Source organism: Carassius gibelio, chromosome A7, assembly GCF_023724105.1.
Source record: "Carassius gibelio isolate Cgi1373 ecotype wild population from Czech Republic chromosome A7, carGib1.2-hapl.c, whole genome shotgun sequence".
Classification (NCBI taxonomy): domain Eukaryota; kingdom Metazoa; phylum Chordata; class Actinopteri; order Cypriniformes; family Cyprinidae; genus Carassius; species Carassius gibelio.
This window is the reverse complement of record NC_068377.1, coordinates 18,897,921-18,920,674: the sequence shown is the minus strand read 5'-3', so window position 1 is coordinate 18,920,674 and position 22,754 is coordinate 18,897,921. Positions and strand designations below refer to the sequence as shown.

General features: G+C 37.4%; 1 protein-coding gene across 2 annotated transcripts in view; it reads right to left on the bottom strand.

Annotated features, from left to right (window-relative positions):
* The window catches only part of LOC128016721 (cadherin-8-like), an 88,085-nt gene extending 67,533 nt beyond the window's left edge, over positions 1 to 20,552 (bottom strand). For both annotated transcript variants that reach the window (XM_052601432.1, XM_052601433.1), the window contains exons 1-2: positions 20,231 to 20,552; positions 18,106 to 18,624 (exon numbers count right to left, since the gene is read on the bottom strand). In XM_052601432.1, the coding sequence (XP_052457392.1) occupies positions 18,106 to 18,363 (258 nt within the window). In that variant the 5' untranslated portion in view covers positions 18,364 to 18,624; positions 20,231 to 20,552. The remainder of the gene's footprint in view (positions 1 to 18,105; positions 18,625 to 20,230) is intronic.
* Positions 20,553 to 22,754: the final 2,202 nt, after the last annotated feature.

The following is a 22,754-nucleotide window of genomic DNA, read 5'->3' as shown; positions in this document are numbered from 1 at the left end:
TAGCCCTGCCAAACATTCACTGACTCACTGGATGATGACTTAGCAGCCCACAATGACTAAACCAGTGAGCAATTAGAAGATTTAAATAATTATAATCAAGTGTTTAAGTAATGAGGATTGAATAATTGCAATCCAAAATGATGGAAAAATTAGCCTAGCTGCCAGAGCTTAAACTAAACCATGTGCTCTTGCATCACATCTCTCAGCAAGTAAGCAAATTCGTCAGCCAATTTCACTGAGTATGAACCTGAGTATAAGCCAGTTCTGTTCAGATCAACCAGAATTAAAGCATAGCTATAACCAGTGCTATTGTTTTTATTCATAACTGTTTACTCTTAATGAAAAAGCCTCTTAAAATTTAGTTACTAAAATAGTGTCAAGTGTTACTCATTAATTACAGTCTGTTTTATTCTGACAGAAAATGAATATAAATTTAATAGATTAAAGCAACATTTTGGCAGACAATAATGAGCTGTAACAGATCTAACTTGCCTTTTTTTTTTCTTATGACTAAACATTTAAAAGATGCATCAACAAACTAAATCTAATCTGTATAAATTAGCCCTGAAAAACAAAAGCTTCTGAGTACACTGAAGTTAAACGGATACTGTTATTTATCAAGGACATAATAATACAATAAAATCACTGTTTCTACAAAAATATCAAGCAAAATGTTTTCGGCATTGTTAATAATAATAATAATAATAATAATAATAATAATAATAATAATAATAATAATAATAATAATAATAATAATAAATATTGTATTACAAAATGTGAATACAAATTCTGCATATTAGAATGATTTCTGAAGGATCGTGACATATTGAAAACTGAATAATGTCGGTTGAAAATTCTAACATGTTAGCCATCACAGGAATAAATACAATTTTAACATATATTAAAATAGTAAACTGCTACACTTTTTTTTTTTAATTATTATATCCAAAATATTACATATTTACAATATTTCAGTTTTCAATTAAATAAAGGTAGCCTTGGTGAACATGTCATTCAAAATCTGAAAAAATAAATAAAATAAAAATACAATAAAATACAATTTAAATATAAAATATGCTGAATGATAGTGTACATTTTTGTGATAATTTAAATCGTTTGGGAAAATATAATCATATGCAATAATGTATTCATTATATCAGTTACATATTATGATTAGCATTTAACTTAAACTCACCTGCACATTTGCATTATCTTAAAGTTGTAGATGCATAGTTTCATTCAGCTCATTCCACGATTCACTCAACTCAAGATTCAATTAGATTCGATTTAAGGTTATGATTTCACGATTCAATTTTCTCAAGATTGTTTATTTTATTTTTGGTTAACAAAATGAGATTGAAGACATACCATACCTTTTCTTTTAACAGTTTTAATCCTTAGTTATGGTGCGCTCTTGAAGAGAGTATCATTGTTTTGACTGTAGTAACCGAAAGCAACACGCAGTTTGATTGCTGAATGGATGATGACAGACAGCTGCAGCGGAAAGAAGAGAGTGTTAACTTAAATTGAATGACTTAAATATTCATCTGTATATCACATTGCATTATGGAACAGTTTCAGAACACTTTAAATATAGAGCACAAAAACTTTTTGGTGCTTCATAGTGTTTTTGTGCCTTTTGTGGGGCCCAACAATAACACAGAATTGTAGATGCACAATATCGGATTTGGATCGCTCACGTCTGACCCATACCTGATCCGACAGAAAATGCAAGTATTGGAGCGGATACCGAACCTGAGTATAAGATCGATGCATCCCTAGAGGCAACCACTGGATTTTAATCAGGATCCAAAAAAGATGCAGCATACATGCAGTCTGAGTAGTTTTAAATCTGAATTAGACTGTATAAGTTCGAAATTTGAAGCAAAACAGAATGGTCTGACTTTAGTTTTGTGAAACTACTACATAAAACATATCTAAACGAAACAGTAGACGAGCTAAATGAGACCCAGATTCACTCTCTGACCGCAGGTGGCACTTACAGTAAGAACAGCAGTGATACAGTGTTTCCACGTTTACCGCTGTAAAAAAAGCAGTACTGTGAACATTGCTTTCAAATGCAGGCAAGATGGCAAGAAATTAACAGGCAAGATGAAAAGATGAAAAGACAAGATGAAGAGAAAATACCACGTAAACTTTTCTAAAGATAGTCAGTTTTGTTTGGCATCTCAGCTGATTTGAATCGTCACATTTTTTAATACATTTTCGACTGGATCGCAGTTAATTGTTACATCCCTAATCAAATAGTTAAATTAAAATCATTAACACCATGAATTTTTGTTATCAAACAATGAGACATCAACAAACATATTACATTTTGCACTGACAAGAATAACACAGACCAGAGTATCTACTACAGCGATTAAAAATGGTCATTCCAGTAACAAAAACTCACGGTAAATAGAGAAATAAATATAAAAGACCAAATAAACTAAATAAGCATTGGTATCAGTCAGAGTGTGCATAGTGAGTTGACTACAGTATGTAAAGTGTGATACAGAGGCTCCTGCAGCGCTGAGTGAAAGGGCCATATAACACGCTTGAAAGATCGAGCCCATGCGACACAGTAAAGGTTAACTGCTTAATTCCAGTGATTAGTCCACACAGAGTTCAAGGCACTCTGCCAAAAGCCTTCATTTACAGTAGCAGCTACATGCAGCACCTCCACAAGTTCTCTCAAATGCCAAAACCCAGAGACTGCTGGCAAAAAAAGAGGTAACATCAGGTCTGTGAAGTACCCAGGTGTATATGCCATCTCTACCATACTGTCCAAGGCCAGAGCATGATCAGTGTCCCTCATCTCCTCGAAAGAAGGCTATAATACTTGACCTAAGCGGTTTTGTTCAAACATGAGCATGCTCAAATTTAATCAAAAACCAGAAATGAGATAGAATCCACCACGGCCTCTGAGGTTAGAGCGAAGGCTCAAAAGGCATACGACTATCTGGCCCACAGAGAAAGACAGCTATAAAAGGTTTGCCGATGTATGGATTTTTTTCCTTGCCTGTAAGAACTGAGGTGGGCAGCCTTTGTACAGATGATATCTTTTCACTTAATGAACAGAGATGAGCAGAGAAGATGGCTGTGGATATTCAGTACTGTGCTGCCATTACCTGACAGTGTGAATGAAATTGTCTCTGTGTACAGCTGGTTGCGTCTGGCTTTTTTCCGCCAGAGTAATCTCCCTCGTCCTCACTGGCATGACTACAGGATCTTGCTCGCTCCTCCCTCATCCACGCAGTTTGAAAGCATTTATACAGTGTTCATTGTGGTTTACCACAACATTCCAAGGAGGGCCGATGAGGACCACATGCAGATTTCTCATCTCGAGCCCCAGTGTCACTTCGGCAGAGGATTCAAAGCGCAGGGACAAAGTGTGCCTGTGTTTGTTTGTGTTCTTGTTACCACTAAGGCATGTGGGATTTACACCTCAAACAACTCTCACTGCGACCAGACCCTATAAGTCACTGCAAAGGTGCACTGCTGTTGTCACACCTTTTTTTGCCACACTGGCTCATTACGCCTGCTGGAGCTTGTAGCAACAATCACTTTCTTTCAGTTCGATTTCAGCCCTTTCAAGGAGAGTGTCACCTTGTCGGAGCTTTGCCTCGAGTCTCTCTCGGGTTTCTCTCTCCAAATGTTCTCTTTGGTCTGTGTCCAGACGAAGATTCTCCAGGGCATTTTGAAGTCTTTCCACTTCTTTCTGTAGTTCTGGATCTGTAGCGTTCTCTTTCTCGTGCTGGTCTTGGGTCTCGAGAAGTAGCTTATCTAGACGACTCTGGGTGTGGGCCTGATGCTGTAGGGCTTCCTCCACTCGAAGTCTCAGAGCCGCGGCTTCCTGCTCCAAGTCGTGGTTGCTCCTTTCGCTGATCCTTGCCTGGGCGATGAGGAGGTGAGCTAGGGTCCCTGTGATCCTGGCAAGTTCTTTGTGGGTGTAACTCTGCGTCGGATCGTTCGCCATCAGCTGGTCCATCTCAGTATCCAGTTGTCCCTGGCTCAAGTGCTGCAGGTCACTGGTGTCCTTTGGCAGGAAGGAGGTCGTCATCGTCTCCAGCCATGTCGCTAGCTGATCCCAAGGGACTGCGGGACTGGATGCACGCGACATCTTGGCTCACTGCGGACAAGAGAAGCACAACACACACACAAAGAGGCCAATGCAAGTTCGTTCTCTGGTTAACGAGCTATCGTACGGCTATGCCGTCTCTAAGAATTTTGGCTAACTGATGCAGACAGTTAGACAGGGAGGCGGGTCCAATTAGGGTCGGCCCAAAATAGAGACTTGACAGGGGATAGCCTCGTGGGTCACCTGGTGACACCGGCTGCTCGGTTGTCGCTCTACTACTTAGCTCTCCTTGGGGTCTCTCGGTGAACTGCAAGAAACAGAATCACAACAGCATGCAAAAAGGTGAAGATAGGAAAGAGCACCGTGAAAACAAAACACCAAATAAATTGGTCTGCAATGAAATGGACTGAATAAGAACGCTAGAAGTGTTAGGTAGAGAATAAAAAAAAAAAAAATTAAGCCTGCTGTTTTTCACAAGAGTTTCTGCTAGGGGCCTACAGCACGTGCGGCTAGGGGAGTAAGAGACCTAGGAAAAGGGTGTGGCTTACAGAGGAAAATGGACCAAACACTTAACATAAATATCAGGGGGAATTTCTAATATTCTGCGCCTTATAATAAGTGGATAGGTTTTATCACTTTTGGTTCACCTGGTGGAATCCAGCGGCACGGTCAGCCTCCCTGGCGCTCCCAAACACTCAACCGCAGTGTCCCTGGCCCTCCGTTACTCTGACGTTGCGCCCTCTCAAACAGCTTGTGACTTTTAACACAACCGGCAACACCAAGATGTCAACCGCCAGACAGCACTACAAAATTGGGCTGTTCCCCAGAACCCTCTCTTTAGAAAAGAAAGTGGGCCCCGATTTAGCCCCCGGTTTAGGTACTGGTCCCAGAGATTGCGTCGTGTGTCAGCTGGACTGATTGATCACCGTTGGAGTGCCAAATTGCTGATGTCTTCCACTGCGTGGCGCAAACGAACAGAGATAAGAGGGACCGAGTTTCACTCACGGCCAGTGTTGGCAACGCCGGTTGGCCCCCTTGCTCACTGGAAACCTGAGATGACTGTCCTATCACCAAAGGAGTTCTACAATCAAATACACAAAGGATGAACAAAGGAAACTTAAAGTGAATTAAGGTTTGGTTTGTTTAATCATCAACTGAGTAAATATATATGTAGAAATGAGAGGTAAACAGCTTTACCTAATGATGATAAAACAAAAACACAAGCTTATGATAATGATGGTAATTATCAAAATAATCTAAGCAAAAAGAGAGAGGAAAGATAAAAAACAAAAAGGGCTATATAGAATAAAATAAAATAAAAAGTTGAATAAAACTATAAAAAAAAAAATAATAATAATAATAATAAAAATTAATAATAAAAAAAAAAATTAAAGAGGAAAAAAAAAATAATAAAAAAAAAAAATAATAATAATAATAATAATAAAAAAAAATAATAATAATAATAATAAAATAAATAACAAAAGACAGGAATGAGCACGGGAGAAGAAGAAGCTGGTTTTCACCACAAAGGGGCGTATTCACTCTCTGTGGCTTAACCTGGTGGGCAGAAAACTTAATTCAAATTAAAAATTCAAAACTGGTTTAAATCTAAATTTAAAATAAGCAGGTGAGAAGAATTAATTGGAAAAATCGGAATAAATGCCCTATAATACCCAACGATAACAGTAATGTATCATTAATAATTATGAAATTAATCAGAAAGGGTAAAAGTAGATGAAGCAATTCAAAACAGAACCGAAAAGAAAGAGATCAGAGAGATGCAAGCTGTGAACTGACTTAACAGGTTACTGCCACTAGATGGCTTGCTCCCTTCTAAATGGGTTAATCAGTGGTTGGGCTGAGACACTTAATTTGCACTATTAAACAATTAAATTCTAATTCAAATCATGTTTGAACCAAATTCAAAGTAAATGTGAACAAAAACAGGCAAAAATTGTCTAATGCTGAAATAATATTCGCACGAGCAAAGCTGTTAATGCAAATAATTATTGATAATTTAGACAGCTAATTCAATAAATCACAGAGAGAAATAGAGGTTAGTAATTCGAGAGCCTTATCTGAAACGGCCAGAGATGGCACTCATGCAAGCTGGAATCAGAAGACAGGGCAACTTGAAACGTCTAAAATTCCCTCTGGTGTTTAAATAGCGGAATGACAGTCAGTTACACTATGATCTAATCTCTGTGCGCTCATCAGCGCTGATTCTCTGCATCAAAATCGCAACTCACAAACAGACAAAGGTTTTATGACCCTTGAGGTGCTAAATTAAACAGCGCGTGAGGCCGGAGCTTTTCTCTAACCAACACAAGACTGTTAATAACAGATTTTGTCCATCTGTTTTACCTCCCATAAACATTTAACAAAACAGCACTTATGATTTAAATGTTTTAGGTTTAAAATCGGGTAGCTAAGCCAATTTAGACCAGGAGTTTTTATCGTTTAAATTTTGAATATCACTGTGGCTCACCACGAAATTCAATAACGATACTTAATATGCAAGGCCTTTTTAACTGAATCAGAGGAACATCGCTCAGGTTCAGATTTACATATTACAATTAATAAAAGATTTCTTCATCTTTTAATTATTCATATGAAAATGTTGGTCTTCTCTTGACAGGAGACTTTTAACATTTACTGCAGTTTATTTTTATTAAAATAACAGTGACTATAGGTATTTTTAGAAACTGTTAGGCTGCTGTGCTGAACAGTTGCCTTTGTGCCAAATGAGTTCGCTCGAAGCGCGACTTAACTCACAATTCAAAAATGCGCATACATAATATTAACATCCAAAAATGCTCATGAAAATGAAAATGAATATTGCTCACAAAAACAAAGTTTGAACGCTGCCCAAATTTAACTCCACCATTTAATGTAGCAACAATCACTTTCTGGGGAATAATTAACTCAAATGAAGTGAATATTCATGAGTCTATGAATATAACGTGCTTATTGCTTACAAATATTAAATTACCCAAAGAGGGAATATTTAATCATTTAAAGGTAACCTTTACTAGAATTAAGTTAAGTTACTCTAGACAATCTGTTCGTCCAGCGAACTGGAAGCTAGACTTCCTTATCAAAATCCAATAAAAATACCCTTCTTACAAACTCCAAGAAATATTAATCTTCTGATCAGGAAAAAACAATATTTTCTGTGTCTGTACTACTAAGATTACTGAAAATTAATTCATATAAAACAAAGCTCGTAGCGTAGATCACACGATTCAGGGACTTCGATCTCAATGAGCAATAAAACAATTCAATTCAAGCAAATTATAGGATTTAATAAAAACAGACTAAAGAGTACATAACTACAATTCACACGGAGTAAATATGAGTATATAGCAAAACGAAAATACAATTTAAACAAGGTAAATGAACAAGAATAATAATGAGATAAATGAGAGAGGGAGATAGAGAGAGAGAGAGAGAGAGAGAGAGGGAAAGTGAAAGTGAAAGCAATCTCAGCGTGGCAATTTCAAACAGTTAACTTTGCAAGAGACCCCAAGTCATTGAATGATTTCACAAACATGGAATAGCCTAGACAACCTTAAACAGCAATTTTAGTTGCGATATAAGAAAGTACTTGCTTTGATTTGGCTCTTGTGCGTAGCTGCGCTCAAATTGTCCGGTCTGTGCGGCCTCAGCGTGGTTCTTTCCAGAGCAGATGATGCGTGAGCTCGATGGTTAACGCGAAGGTAAACTTTGCCAAAAGATGACTAGACTTGAGTTCGTTTGGCTCGTGAAGGCAATTGAACGAAGTCAAATATCAGCAGACAATAAAGAAAAACTAGAATGAAACGAAAAGTAAAGAAGAATAACGGAGAACTTCTTGAAGTCCGGTTGCAAAGCTGGGAATCCTCTTTTCTCTCTGGCGGAATGCCCAGAACATCGGTTTCCCCGAGCTTTTACGTGAACCTAGGTTCACGCCTAATTTTGAGTATGATCCAATGAAGTGTAAACAAACTGAGGCGGGAAAAATCTTCTTTGTTTGCTGATCTCCGCCCACTGGTCTAATTTATGGCGATGACAAAATTAAACATTTTTCTTAAGCAAGATCGTTCCTCTGAAACAATGCATCTTTTTGTAGTTTGCTATCAAGATTCGTTACAGTCGTGTTTTTACGATTATACAGACACCAAGAACTATAGTTTTATCCATCAAGTATACATTGATATTTAGTTATTCTTAACTAAATGCATATAAAGTTTGCATTAAACACACAGTAACATTCATATAATCCACTATGCCTCATACATACATTTGAGCATGAAAAGGGAGATATTAAAATACATTTAGAGGTAGTTTTAGTAAAAAGGTCCATGGGCTAGCAAAATTGCTTGTGCCTGTTTGTGAAGGTGTGTGCGTCTTTTTGCGCTGGAATGTGCGATCGAAAGGCGGGGGTGTTTGTCTTCCCTTTTGAAGTTCGATATCGCATCTCTGGATAGTCTCCGAGGTGTTATAACTCTCATCCACGCCAGGACGTTGCCGTCGTGCTGGCGCCCAGGGTGGTGAGTTATGTTGTAAGAGGGTTGTAAAAGAAGGTCCTTGTTTTTTCTTTAACTCACGTTCTGGTCTTTGAGTGTAGAATGTGTCAAAGGGGTCAGGATTCATTTATCTGGAACAGATGGTTGAATACCATCCGCTCATTGGTGTTACAAGCTGTATATGCATGTATGTTTGTGTGTGTGTGTGAAAATTAGAGGAGAGATGCTACAAGGGGTAAGACACGGCGACCGGAGAGAGAAATGTAATGCCAGCAGTTATTTATTTAAATGCTGGGCAGTATACATATTTAATGATTCAAGAGCACCTGGTGAAAGGCAGATGGAGCAGGGCTTTTGTCTGTAATTATGGTTGCACCATGACCCTGGTGTTGTTATGGAAATATGCTTAGCTCAATAAATGCTCTTCTGTCAAGTTTAGACTCCCTACACACATGTAGCAATCACATGCACACAGATACACAGGTCTTGTTAATGGGGACAAAGACAACAACACAGAGCTATAGACAAGCTATCCTGCTGGTCCGAGAGGTGTTAATGTGATCCCACAGCTCAGCTGGATGCTGTGCAGAGTCCGGGTGTTTTATTACAGCACTGTGCAGAGAGAGAGAGAGAGAGAGAGAGAGAGAGAGAGAGAGAGAGAGAGAGAGATCGAGAGAGATCGAGAGACAGAGAGACAACAGACTGTGCTCACCTAGCAATGGTATAATAGGTTTAAAGGCCTGCATGACCCACAGTTCTTGGGTGAAATAACACACTGAATAGGAGGCACTGAATAGAAAGAAAGGAACAAAGGGTGCTGAATTTAATGGTGAGGCTATGAGAACGAGAGCGGCACTGACTTGTGCAGGAGGATTATTTGGGATGCTTATTGATAATCTTGGAGTGCTACCACCACCACTTCATGATATTCATGTTGATAACAGTAAGAGAGCAGAAGTTGAACCCAGATGAAAGCAGTTGAGATCATGCAAGCAATATTAATTTGTGTCAATATTTTCATTGCATTATTGTCCAGTCTTATTGCCCCTAATTATCAGCCTGATCTAACTAGTATTTGCAGGCATTTGTACAAATTTGTATAATTGGACAATGGAAATTTTAATATGGAAATACTAAAGAAATTTTATTTACACTATCATTGAAAATACCTACCATTTAATAATAATAATAATAATAATAATAATAATAATAATAATAATAATAATAATAATTATTATTATTATTATTATTATTGTTATATATGGTGAGCATAAGATACTCATAAAAACCATATAATAATAATAATAATAATAATAATAATAATAATAATAATAATAATCGTACAAACCTTAACTGTTCAGTGATTGTTGTATATGTATATTATTTATGCTTATGTAGATTGTGTTTGTTATTATTTAATATTCTAATTACTACTTACTACTCTTTAGACCCAAAATTTTAATTTCATTGCAAATGTACCTTCGCTTACTAATGAGATCACATTGTTTGCTGTTCGGTCTTTAAAAGGCCCTATACATAGATATGTTAATGATTAAAAAAAAAAAAAAAAAAAAAAAAAAAAAAACAAAGAAAGAAAAACAAGTTAATTTATCTCTCCTTCTGCATCACCAGGGGCACAATCCCAATCACAGGTCAGATGAGGAGCTGCAGATGGATGCAGTGGCCAGTGGTGATCATCAGCATCTCGTTACCTGGGTTACTGATAAGTCCACTAATACCCTCGTTAATGCCCACTCACTGGCCCTTCAATCACACACAACAGCTTGATATCAATTAGAACCTGTATTCCCCCTCTCCTAAACTGAGCAAATGCAGATTAATCCTAAAGACTGTCTCAGTTCAGACTGTGTGTTGGAAGGGGGTAAATCGTGAGGGGATCAGAAGGTGGACCTTTCGATCTGCTAAAAAGCCTATCGCCAGATAGCAAAAAGCTATGAAATGTGTGCCACACCGTAAGAATGTGATGCAATTGAAGGACTTGATCCTAGACACACTCATAATAATCTTGTAAAGTACATAATTATGTGAATCATAGACCCATTTACAAACACTCATACATTACATTCTTAAAGGGCCAGTTCACCTAAAAATAAATACCCTGTTATTATTTACTCATGCTCATGTTGTTTCTAATCTGTGTGACTTTCCAATGTGGAACGTAAAATAAGGTATTTTGAGAAAGTTGTTGTTCGTTTTGTTTGTTTGCTATTTTTGTCTACACAATGCAAGTCAATGATAACCAAATATTTTTGTTTAACATCATCCTTAAAAAAACAAACAAACAAACAAAAAAAAACCTTCACAAATAAGGTGTGGAAAGGGATAACCTTATTAAATTCATACAATAGACAATAGATAACATAGTGCTTTGTATAAGTCCGCAATATTTAATTTGGGAAGTGTGAATATCTATTTTAAATTGCCTTGAACAAAACTCTCCAATTTTCAAACAAGCAAATCTAGAGATTTGCAATTGTGTTTCCTTGCACATGTGACCTCAATCTTACAAATTATGGAAAATAAGCCAATCAAGTTAGAATTTACTAGACTGATAAAGTACTTTCCAGATTTGTACGCAACATGCATCAGACAGTTAATGCACGGTCTGTGGGCGGTTCGTAGGCATGCAGTCTGAGGCTAGCCAACTGCTAAGCAGGTCTAGTTACCTGAAAGTGAGAAGCTGTAGCGCTTTCCAGAGCAACAGAAACACGTAGCAAAACAACTGAGAGTTAGAGCTGTTACTCTCCAGAGTGGATCAGTTGGAGGGATATAGATAATTCATGAAGTGTCAAGAAGGTTGAACAGGGCAAGTACTGCTCTGTGGTCAAACTCGCACCACTCAGTACAGACCGTGACCAGGAGCGACTGAACAACAGAACGGCTTATTGTGTGATACATTAGGATAGTAGTAATATACAAATTTGTGCTAGTTGTGAACAACCCTAGCTTCATCCAGAAATCTTCTGAAATGACCATCATGATATTATTTTCCACAATGAATACTCTCCTTGAAAAAGAAAGGAGGTTTTGTTACACTACCGTTTGAAAGCACAACACTTCCTCTGTAGAATAGTAAGGACACTTTTAGTGGATTCCTAGCAATGTGTCATGCAAAAAAAAAAAAAAAAAAAGAAAAGAAAAGTGGCTGTTAACAGCAAATCCCATCACAGGCAGCGCAGAGAACATGAATCGATTGTCCATTTCAGGGATTCACTGCCTCTAACATTCAAACTGTCACAATATTTGTCTTTTCCCCTTAGCTATAGGGCACACTTCCAAATGCAATTAAAGTGTTTTTAGACACCAGCATGTCCCTCGACTGTAAAACGGCTATTTTATTTCAGAATTAGAGCAGTGTACAGTAGCTTTAATGCCCGATCGACAATAGATTTATATCCCTTCTCAGCTCCAGTCATTGTGCTCAGTGAAACTAATCCACTCTGGCTTTCATTGCAAAATGACGGAGCACTACTAATTAATATTTGATAGCAAAGTTATTCATATTTAATATTGTAATGTAATTAATAACAACATAATGAATATTTCAAGGTTAAGTTGTAGGCTCGCATTTAATGAAGTGTTGGAGAATAATACTGAGCTCACGCGCTTATTTACATAGATGCATTATTGCTTAATTTGTGTTGAGTGAAAAAAAATGAGAGATAATGATATGGCTTTAAACCCAAAATGGAGTCATGCCTTTATGTAGGACAAATCTGTGCTAGTAAATATCCCTTTAATTTCCTCCCCTCCCCCTTAAACAAATATGACCCAAAAGCATAGAATGAGCAGTTATTCTGGCTTTAAAATGGAAATTAGCTTCACAGTAAACTGGACATCAGCATAAAAGAGACATATGTCAAATCAACTGGTGTTTGCTTGGGCAAAGCGTAATTCTTAAAGTAGTTTCCATAATAGAAACAAGGGAACATTCACAATCTGGCTGATGGCTTTGCTCATACATACTATTTATCAAGTGTTGTCATGCCCCCTGTAAGGCAAACAAATGTCCACAGACACGTATCCATTTTCTTTTGTGAATAAACAATCAATGTCATTCTCGTGTATTCAACCTGACACTCCCAGTGATCTTGTCCTTCAGCTCGGATTGCTAAATATGAATCAAATATCCATTTTCTTTCTGCTCCAAACACACATCATCCCATCAGAGATAAGAGCACATTATGGTAAAAAAAGGCATCACACAGCAGTGCTATTAATTTGTGCAGAGAACTGCACTCCAAACAGAGGAACGATGTCCATTGTGATTAGGCATCACAACACGCTCCAGCCAAAAGAAAGGAAGCAAATCCATATGCAAGATAGAATCTAATTGACATGTTGTAATACAACTGACAATACTTTAAGTAAACACATTCAAATTACTCTTTTCTGGGCAAAGACTACAATTTATTTTCTGCCCACTCACTGTTATGAGTTTTTTTACAAAAACTGCATGCATCTAAATGGAATACAACTAGTGCTTAGTTAGAAATCCCATGTGCTATGCACACATTGGAGATATAAGCCAGAAATGGATTTAGGGTTAAGTGAAGACAGTGTGGTTATTTTGGCGGCAAGTCCAAACACCACTCATGGATATATATATATATATATATATATATATATATATATATATATATATATATATATATATATATATATATATATATATATATATATATATATATATATATATATATATATTTGTGGTAAAAGCTAATGGATGCAAAACTCATGACGAAAATATTTTTGAGAGTGTATCATAAAAGATACAGTGATGCAGTGCCATTTCTTAGTAAGGCTCTGACTGAATAGTCTAATTACATAATAGGGTTTCTATCTAGCAGTTGTCTTGTATGTGGGTTTCAAATAACCAAATCAAAACTCTCTCAGAATAGACAATGCAAATATAATAGATACTTTATGCTAATTCTATCCTCCAGACTAAAATTCACCACATTTTTACAATACCTTTTTAAATAGTGAACAAAATATACCACAATGGCAAGAGTCAACACAAGGTTGTGGGTTCGATTCCCACGGAACACATGTAAGGTAAAAACTGTAAGCTTGAATGCACTGTAGGTCACTTTGGATAAAAGCGTCTGCTAAATGAAGAGGTTAAAGTTTAAGTTCTTGATCACAGGACAAGGATATTTTTCCAAATGTGAGTTCAGAGCAAGTTGTCGTGAGTTTTAAATGTTCTTAATTGTGTGTTTTTATTCATTTAATTTAATTAATTTATTTATTTTTTGATGGCTAAATAATGACTTTTTGAGTTTGTCATTTTAACTGTTTTGTATATAATTTTGCTATAAAGTTGTTGTGCTAGTTTGATATGCCAATCAGTGTAATACATTACCTTATTGTATCTTATTTCCAAAAAAAAAAAAAAAAAAAATTATTTTAAACTTTCTGTGTCAAAGAAATAAAACATGTTCACACAAATGTGATGGTGAGTTGCATTGCCAACCAAGTGAGTCAGACCACTGAGACCACCAAGGCCACAAAGCCACGTGAAACTGTGAGATGCCTCCTGTCATGTACTATAGCTAACTCTTATTATCCCTTCCTCGGTTGCTCTCTCTTTTTCTCTGCTGTCTCTCTTAGCCCTGCCATGCCCACTTCTACACGTATGCTAATCATTTACTCCGACTGGCAGCTGGTGCTCAAGGGGAGTTTGGGCACTGACAAGACAGTAGCCGGGTATATAATTAAACATCAGACCAGCACGTAATAAAAGCTAAAGGATGAAATGAGTGTAATCTCGGCCTGAGGTTCCTCGATAATCAGCCCACAACCACATGCCTGGAAGCCAGTGATGGCACAAAAAAAAAAAAAAAAAATACACCTTCCTGATTTGAATTACCCATTTGAATCACACGCCTCCCATTTTTTATTTGATTCATTTTTTTAATTACAGAGTGAGGTGGGACTACAGATCTTAGGTGATGTAGTGAGGTGGTTTAAAAGAGAGGTTGAGAGGGATGGAGAGAGGGAAGCAGAGCTAAATCTCTTCCAGCAGTATGGTTCCCTATCGTGCTGCAACAAGGAACTTATCTGAGCTCTGCAAGCCAAGCTTATGAGCACTTAACCTTGTGGTTTACTGAAAATAATAATAATGAAAAAAAAAAAATGCAGAAAATGCAGAAAATCAAAGCTCAATCAATGCTTGCCCACCAAGGAAGCCGAGTACAGGCCATACCCCATACATCCACCCATTCACGTCCACTCTCCATGCATTGTCCTCCTACAGACAATAATTCTGCTCCCTGGCACAAATACTTCATGATGTTAAATAAAGCAAAACACATTAGAGAGGAGCAGACTAGCACATCACCGTCTGAGCACTCCCAGCTGTCTTTATCACGCACAGAGGGCCCTATAGTATTGTGAATGTGTCAGCCTGAAAGCGTCGTACTCATTTGCCCTTCTACCTTGGAGATCATCACAGGGAGCCCATTTGTTGTGTTTGTTTATGCATTTCTGTTGATCAAAAGCTACGGCAGAATCCAACAAAGGCTGTTTAATTGCAGCTCTTGAAAAATGGATGCCGCTCTTAAGGACTTTTTTTGTGTCATGTCGATATTGGGAAAACACAGGTGTAAAGGCCACATGAGAGCACATCTTTTATTCACATGACCGAGTGGCGGGAGTAAGCAAGCATAAAAAGTGGAAAATTCAAGTGAGAGGCCTTAATTAGCGAAGACCCAGCCAAATTTTGGACACACAAAGGATGGCATTTTCCACCTCGCTGATGGTGAGGATGTTGTTCAGTCAGTGCAGAAAAACTAAAATGACTATACAGCAAAAAAAAAAGGCAACAAATTTGTTAAATAAACAAATAAGTTGTAAAAAATTAATTATATATATATATATATATATTGTAAGGGAAACAGGTCAATTTAGCTCAAAGGGAATCATTTAAGATTTTAAAGGGAATTTGAACAGAATCACTGTTTCACGGCTGTTCACCGAGACGCGCCTGCGGTTCAGTGAACGAGCCGTTTAACATCAAATCTGCGCTGGATACTAATATCCAAACTATAGTGAAAACACTATCAATTAGCACAGTAACAAGATCGGCAGTTTAAGACATTAACTTGTAAGCACAAAACACAAGATACTTCTCTTTTCAATATGAATAAGGCTTTATTAGATAAATCTAAGACATATAAACTAATCTAACACATAAACGCACGCACACACACATTCACACAAGTTGCAGGAAGGTCGAAAGTTAGGGAAAGATGAGTTTAAGAGAATGGAAATATGGAATCCCAAGTTTACAGCAATACGTTAAATTGCATAGACATGAACAACCATCAATCACGTAATTAGCACTCGCATTGAGTTCCTCAATGGGGTTAAAATTATATTAGATACACCAGCACAACAAATATCTGGGAATACGTTGCCTTAGTTTGCTGTGAAAGGGACTCCAGTTGAAAGGGGTATCCCGGTGTCGCTGATTGGCTTGAAGTTCAGTAGTGAAGTGACGTCTTGGGAAGCCCGTGGTTGTTGGGCGTTAGCTGAAAGTGCAGAGTCTTGTTCGCTGGTTGAAGTTGAATGGACGTTACAAAACTTAACTCAGAACACGAAACTCTCAAACGGAAAAGGAAAGAAATAAAGTTTGACGAGACTAGGTTGTGTTCCTTCTCATTGTGGCATAAGTAGCAGCAGGCAGGCACGCTGGAACCGCGCTCAAAGAACCATGATGACGAACCACATGGCTAGATGCTACAAGCTAAAGCTAGGTAGCAAAGCTACAAGCTAAGAGCAGGCATGACTGATAGCACGAGCAAGGCTGGAACTAAAAGCAGACTAAAAGCCGACATGGCTAATAGCAGCAGGCAGACTAGAACTAAAAGCCGACTAAAAGCCGACATGGCTAATAGCAGCAGCTAGACTAGAACTAAAAGCAAGATTTAATCGTGTCCAAAGTTTTTAAACTTCCTTGTTGGCCACCCCTCAAATGTTGCCTTGACCAATCAGATATGGTCCTGGGGTCTGGGGTATCATAAATCATTGTTTATCTTACCAAGCATGTGGTTCTTGCCTCACAGGGTCTAATTTTGGACATGATTCCTATAACATGATTATGATATATTTTACAAATAAATGATTGTCAGGACAATATCAAGCAAGAAAATGCGATTATTTGAATACTAGACATGACTAGGTATCCTATAGTTATCAAAAGACATACACAATAAGTGATTATACATGATAGTCAAATGTGTGGGTTACACGTAAATGAATATGGAGTTAAGCAATGGAATGATTCATTCATAAGTCTTTTTTGAGTTCATTCTGGTCCATATATAATGTATAAAAAGCAGTTTCTTTGCCATTCTCTGGCAAAGGGACTTTTCTGTGAAGACAAAGGTTTAAAGCCCTTCCCCCTTAGGAATTTCAGTCTGGTTTCACTGGCTGGGGGGGGGGGGGAAGTCAATGCAAGTATTTAACTTGATCTCCTGGGTTTACATGTGATGTCCAGCATTGCATTTCAATCACGAACAATAAATTTGACAATCTCTTCTTCTAATTAAAATTGTCAATAATTGTTCTATTCGTGTTAATGTTGAAAGCTGTTGTGTGAACAAGTTGCTTGGTTGGTTATCTTGCTTGGTTCTTGTGGCACTAGAACTGATTTATGACTTCCTGAGGAATTCGGCTCTCGTTTCAATGCACACAGCTCTGATAGACTCTTTGATTTGTCTGATTCGACTCATTTCTGCTACAATATATATATATATATATATATATATATATATATATATATATATATATATATATATATATATATATATATATATATACTGATTTATTCAAATGAACCTCATAAAAAAAAAAAAAAATGTTTAGAAAAGGTTGTAATATAGCATTACTCTAAATAAGTATGGAAGTTTAACGTTGTTCACAAAAAAAAAAAAAAAAACAGCATGAGGAGCATGTCTTGTTGGCTATGGTAAATTGCTAGCGGTTGTACAAGCATAGTGCCAGGTTGGGCTCCTGAGGTTCACGCTTGCAGTGATCTGTGAACAAGCTGCTTTGGCCTGTTCATACTATAGACCTCTCAGGACGCAGAGCTCTCTGCACAGGTCTGGTGCCAGGTCACTCACATATTCTGTAATTATCTCCGTATCACCTCACCTTGCTGCATAAACACATTTGCATGGGGCATATTGCACACTACACCTGTAAAATGAATTTTGAGTTTCCCTTTATACTATATTCGTTGCAGAACTTTTCCAGAGTTTGTTAAATACATCATGCATAAATTAGCTTCCAAAGCTGTATTTTTCCTCTAATTGAACTGTTGAATATGGAAACTGTGGCAGAGTCAGCGATGCCAACCTTGCCCTCTTCTTCAAGGCAATTATTGCTCTTTCACAAAATGTCAAACAAAAAGGCATCAAGGCAGCGGAATTAATGTTTCCAAATGATAAGTAAGCTTAATATTCAGCCGACAATTAGACTACTCACCCTGCCAACCAGAATTGGATCGGGTCCAGAGAACTCCTCCAACACAAACATTTGATTCCAAACCCATCCTCTCTTGGCACGACTGAGGATTCTTTGTCCTTCGCTTGGCCGGTTTCGTGGGATCATGGCTGATACCGTTTGTAAACTTTGTGACTGATTGTTTAATGAAGCCATTGAAGAGTACGGCACACAAGTAATCCATACTAGCAGGAGAGAAGTCCATAGATCTCGCTGCATATCCTCTCCTCGTTTAAGCATCTTGGTAATTTTTTCTCTTTGCCTGTTTTTTTTTTTTTTTTTTTTTTTTTTTTTTTTTTTTTTTTTTGCTTCCCCCAAAAGTCAGGGGTCGACCAGCAGACAGACAGCTGAATGGTTACTCTTTTGTTCTACGTACACCCCAGCTTGAGTTCATGTTGCGAGGAGGGTCACGGGTGTACTCTGTTTGGTCTCCAGAATGCAGAGATAGGAGACCAGCGATGCGATGTGACATCCATTAGTTGGTTCATCAATGTAAGAGACCTAGAGGGGAGAGATAAATGCAGACTTACTAAAAGTGCATGTAAATAAAACTGACAAGCTTGAGGAGTGATGTCTCAAGATCAGGGGGATATGATATCAGAAAACAAGTCAGAGCACATCTGTCTTCTGTAAGAGTATATAGCACATCACAGAAAAATTAGATTTTACTCTCTACAACTATTGGAAAATGTTTAGGATCTATACAGTCAAGCCAACTACGGTTTCAGATTGCAGTGTTTATTGTGCCCACATTTCTTGCAAACACAGCTAATTAAAAAATAAAAAATAAAAATAAAATAAAAGAGAGAGATGTTAGCTTAAAAAAAAAAAAAATACTGTCAAGAACTAAAAAAGGACACGGTCATAAGTGATGGCATACAGCAATTTTGAGGATCAAAAAGATGAATAAAACACTGTATATTCAACATATTACTGCAGCATATAAATGCAGTAAACCTTAACATCACAGAGTAGAGAAAAAAGAACACTCTCCTCATTTTATGAGCCGATTCCATTTATCTGAACCAACTGCTTTCAATGCCCTTGGCATATTACAATATTAAGGTATAATTTAGAGTTTGCAGAATGATTAAAAAACATATATTTTGGATTTTTATATTCTAACCTTGACATATTATGAATCACTCAGCAAAAATTATTTTTTTTGCTTATTTTCCCATGCACTTGCTTGCAATTCAAATACAAGCAGCAAGTCCTCAACCCCCCCAACCTTTTTGTCTGACCATACAACAATCATAAGCTGCATTTTACTAAATCAGAATATTTAGGAGAATGGTTTCAAGCTGCATCCTCTGGAGAACTCAGTTATCTATTATTTCATCATATTTCATTTTCCCAGTCATCAAAAAGCAGCAGAAAGATGGTGAAGATGATTTCATACTGTTCATCCTTTAATGCAGCACACAACAGAAGAATACATATTTATTTTCTTAAAACGTGTGCATTAAATTTATGTAATTGCCCATGCAGATTAGTAAGCAAGCCACACACGGGAAACATTCACATCTTAGTCTTTGTTCCATAGTGTAACTTTTTTAGACCATAGTGTTCCATCGTGAAACCTGTTTTGCATTATAACAACATATACAGTCTCGGCAAGCGAAGGCGACGTTTGACTCACTAGCGAATTTCAGCACCAGCAGACGTGGACAGCTCCTTGCATTAAAATCCTTGCACACAAAAAAGTCGCTTACTTTTTCACGCTCGCTCTCTGGCTCTGTAGAATGAGTGAGAAACGCAAGGTTTTGATACTTAAAAGCAGGCAAGTATACACTAGAAGCAATACAGGACGAGTTGACCAAGATGATTAACCAAGACGTTCACAGACCACGTTCTTGTGTAAACTGAACACACATATTTCATGCACGACATTCCTGAACTATATGCAAAACAAAGAAAATACAACGCGTATTTATAGTTTCATATGCAGGCTGTCAATCTGTCTCACGACTCGGATCAATCACTGTAGCGCAAACAGCATCAAACGGAACGTATTTCAGTCGAGCAAAGATGTACGCGACTCCAGCCAAACGGCCAATACTGTGTTAAAACCTCCTGCAACTGTTAATGAGTCTTTAGTACTTACTGTATCTCATCCGGACCTCCGTTCCATGCCACTCACAGGAGATACAAAACAAATATCAGAGAAGGAAAAATAAATAAAAAATAAAAATAAAAAAAGACCTGACTTGTTTCGCACTTGCTGGCACTTGTCTTTCTGTCAATTTGCTGTCAATTGAATATGGTCAAGAAGAAAATAAGGAGAATAAGTTGGCAGATGCGGTTGTGAACAATTAGGATCCGTTCAGTTTATAGTGGCTTGGCGTTGACAGGGTGTCGGTGAGCTCCGGCATGCCCGCTCGCTGAGTGAAGGAGTGAGGAGAGATGGACGAGAGGTGTTTGGTGGAAAGAGCCTCCCCTCTGCCGCGCTCATTGGGCTGATCCTCAGCCCTGGCATTGAATGCACGCGCCCTACCCTGGGAATAGTGAACCTTTATGTCATTTTTTACGCATTCTGCAAACATAACATCCACACGTTAGTCACGTCTTGACACTTCTGTGACGCGACGTGATTTGAATGCAATGGGATGTCAGATGACAGAGACGCAAAGGTTGTTATTTATTTAAGAGGCACTCTTTTTTAAAATTGTATTATTATTATTTATTTATTTATTTATTTATTTATTTATTTATTTTTGGCCAAGTGAGAAAATTAGGGTGGATTAGGGTAAATTGGGACACCTTTGCCTTGAGATGACTGAGTTAAATTAACATGATTTAGTCCATAATAAAATTTCCACTTTGAAGTTATTTGGAATTGTACTCTTTTTATGTGCCAAATAATTAAATGTAAATTTAAAGGCTGTATGCTATATCAAGGCATCCGAATTCATAATATATGTATAATGACCATAATTCACAAATATCTTGCTTAATCAAAGTCCTTACAAAAAGCGCTGTTGTTATGGTTACCTCAAGCCAGCCCAACAAAAATCATTAGGTCTTATAATAACTTAGTCTAAAATGTATCTATCTTCATTACTGAAAAGTTTTAAAACGCGGCTTAAACATAATGCACATTCGCATGAAAAGAAATGACATATATGCAATGACATACTTTGAGAAACTCAATCTGGCGACCAGGGATACCATTCAAAGCTTTTAGGCACAGCTCATCAGAATGTATCTCTTAAAGAATAAAAACGAGTAGACTTATCTAAAATAACGTTCAATCATGTTTAATCCCACAATTGTACAGCTAAATGTTCTGATCACGCTGGATAACTAAAGCATTTTAGTAGCCTATCTTCACACGACTTTGAACTGATGCTGTCAACTGCTCCAGTGTTCAATATCAACTCCTAATTAAATTAAAAGCATAATTTCCAAACATTCAGCCCATTTACTGCACTTTTCAAAAAAAGTAAATGCACTAAAATAAACCCACCAGCTTGTCTGCATTCATTGGTGCACATTAGATTTATCTTGACACGTTTCTTGTCTACATGCATTGAAGACTCTTATGGTAGAGATACAGAAAAGGTCCGATTCCACTGACTCCCTCTAGCGGTCAAACATCAAGCAGACATCAGGAGTTTTCTGGACTGTGGTCAGATAAACCTTTGGGATTAAACCTTGCAGATACAGAAGTTTAATAAACCATAAGCCCCACTGCAACGATATTGATAACTCTGTATTAAAAATAATATTAATAATAAATTAACTGCATACAACACAAGCTACTCACAGTGTTGCCTTCACAGATACAGTACAGTAGTTAAATCACCTAAGGTGTTGATCGAAATGTTGATCAATAATTCAAATGTTAATTTCAGAATGTTAAGGCTAAAAAAAAAGAGCTGTTTTCTTTTCCTTTCTTTCTTTTTTTATCCTCACCCACATGAAAAATCAAGTTGTGTGAGCACCATAAATTCACAATCATGAATCACAGTCCTAACAATTACAGTATATCCCTGATTTTTGTTTACTGATATTACATATATAGTATATTCTTGTGGTTTTCACCTCAGAAAACGATCATCGACATAAACCAGCTCACATTTTGCATCCTGCTCAGTTTGTCAAGCTGCTCTCTAGTGGTTCTTTCTCTCTGTCATTGATTAATTCCACTGACAGAGCCTTTACCGGTGATCAAAATATCAGACGTCTTCTGAAAAAGGCAAAGTAAGTGAAGGGGAAACAGTCTTTACAGCCCAAGCATCCTCAATCGATCATCGGTTACTACATTGTCAGTGGAATTAATCACAGGCCTGGTGCGCCGTGAACTGCTGGCACCATTCTCCACACACCTCAGTCCTGTCATTTGCAAATGGCGACAACAGCCTCGACAAACAAGCAGGAAACAAGCCGTGATTTATTCATTTGTCTCTGCATTTACATCAAATCATTTAGAGAGGCAACTACTTGGGGATTTTCCCAGCTGTTTCACATAGATGTAAGGCTATGTCACAAGCAATTGTCTTTGTTACTGGAGATTGTGTCTGCTATGAATTCTAATCTCTCATGATTCATAATTCACTGTCTTTTCATGTCTCAGTTTTACTGTATATGTACACTCATACTTTTTCCAAAATTGCACAATTGTGGCC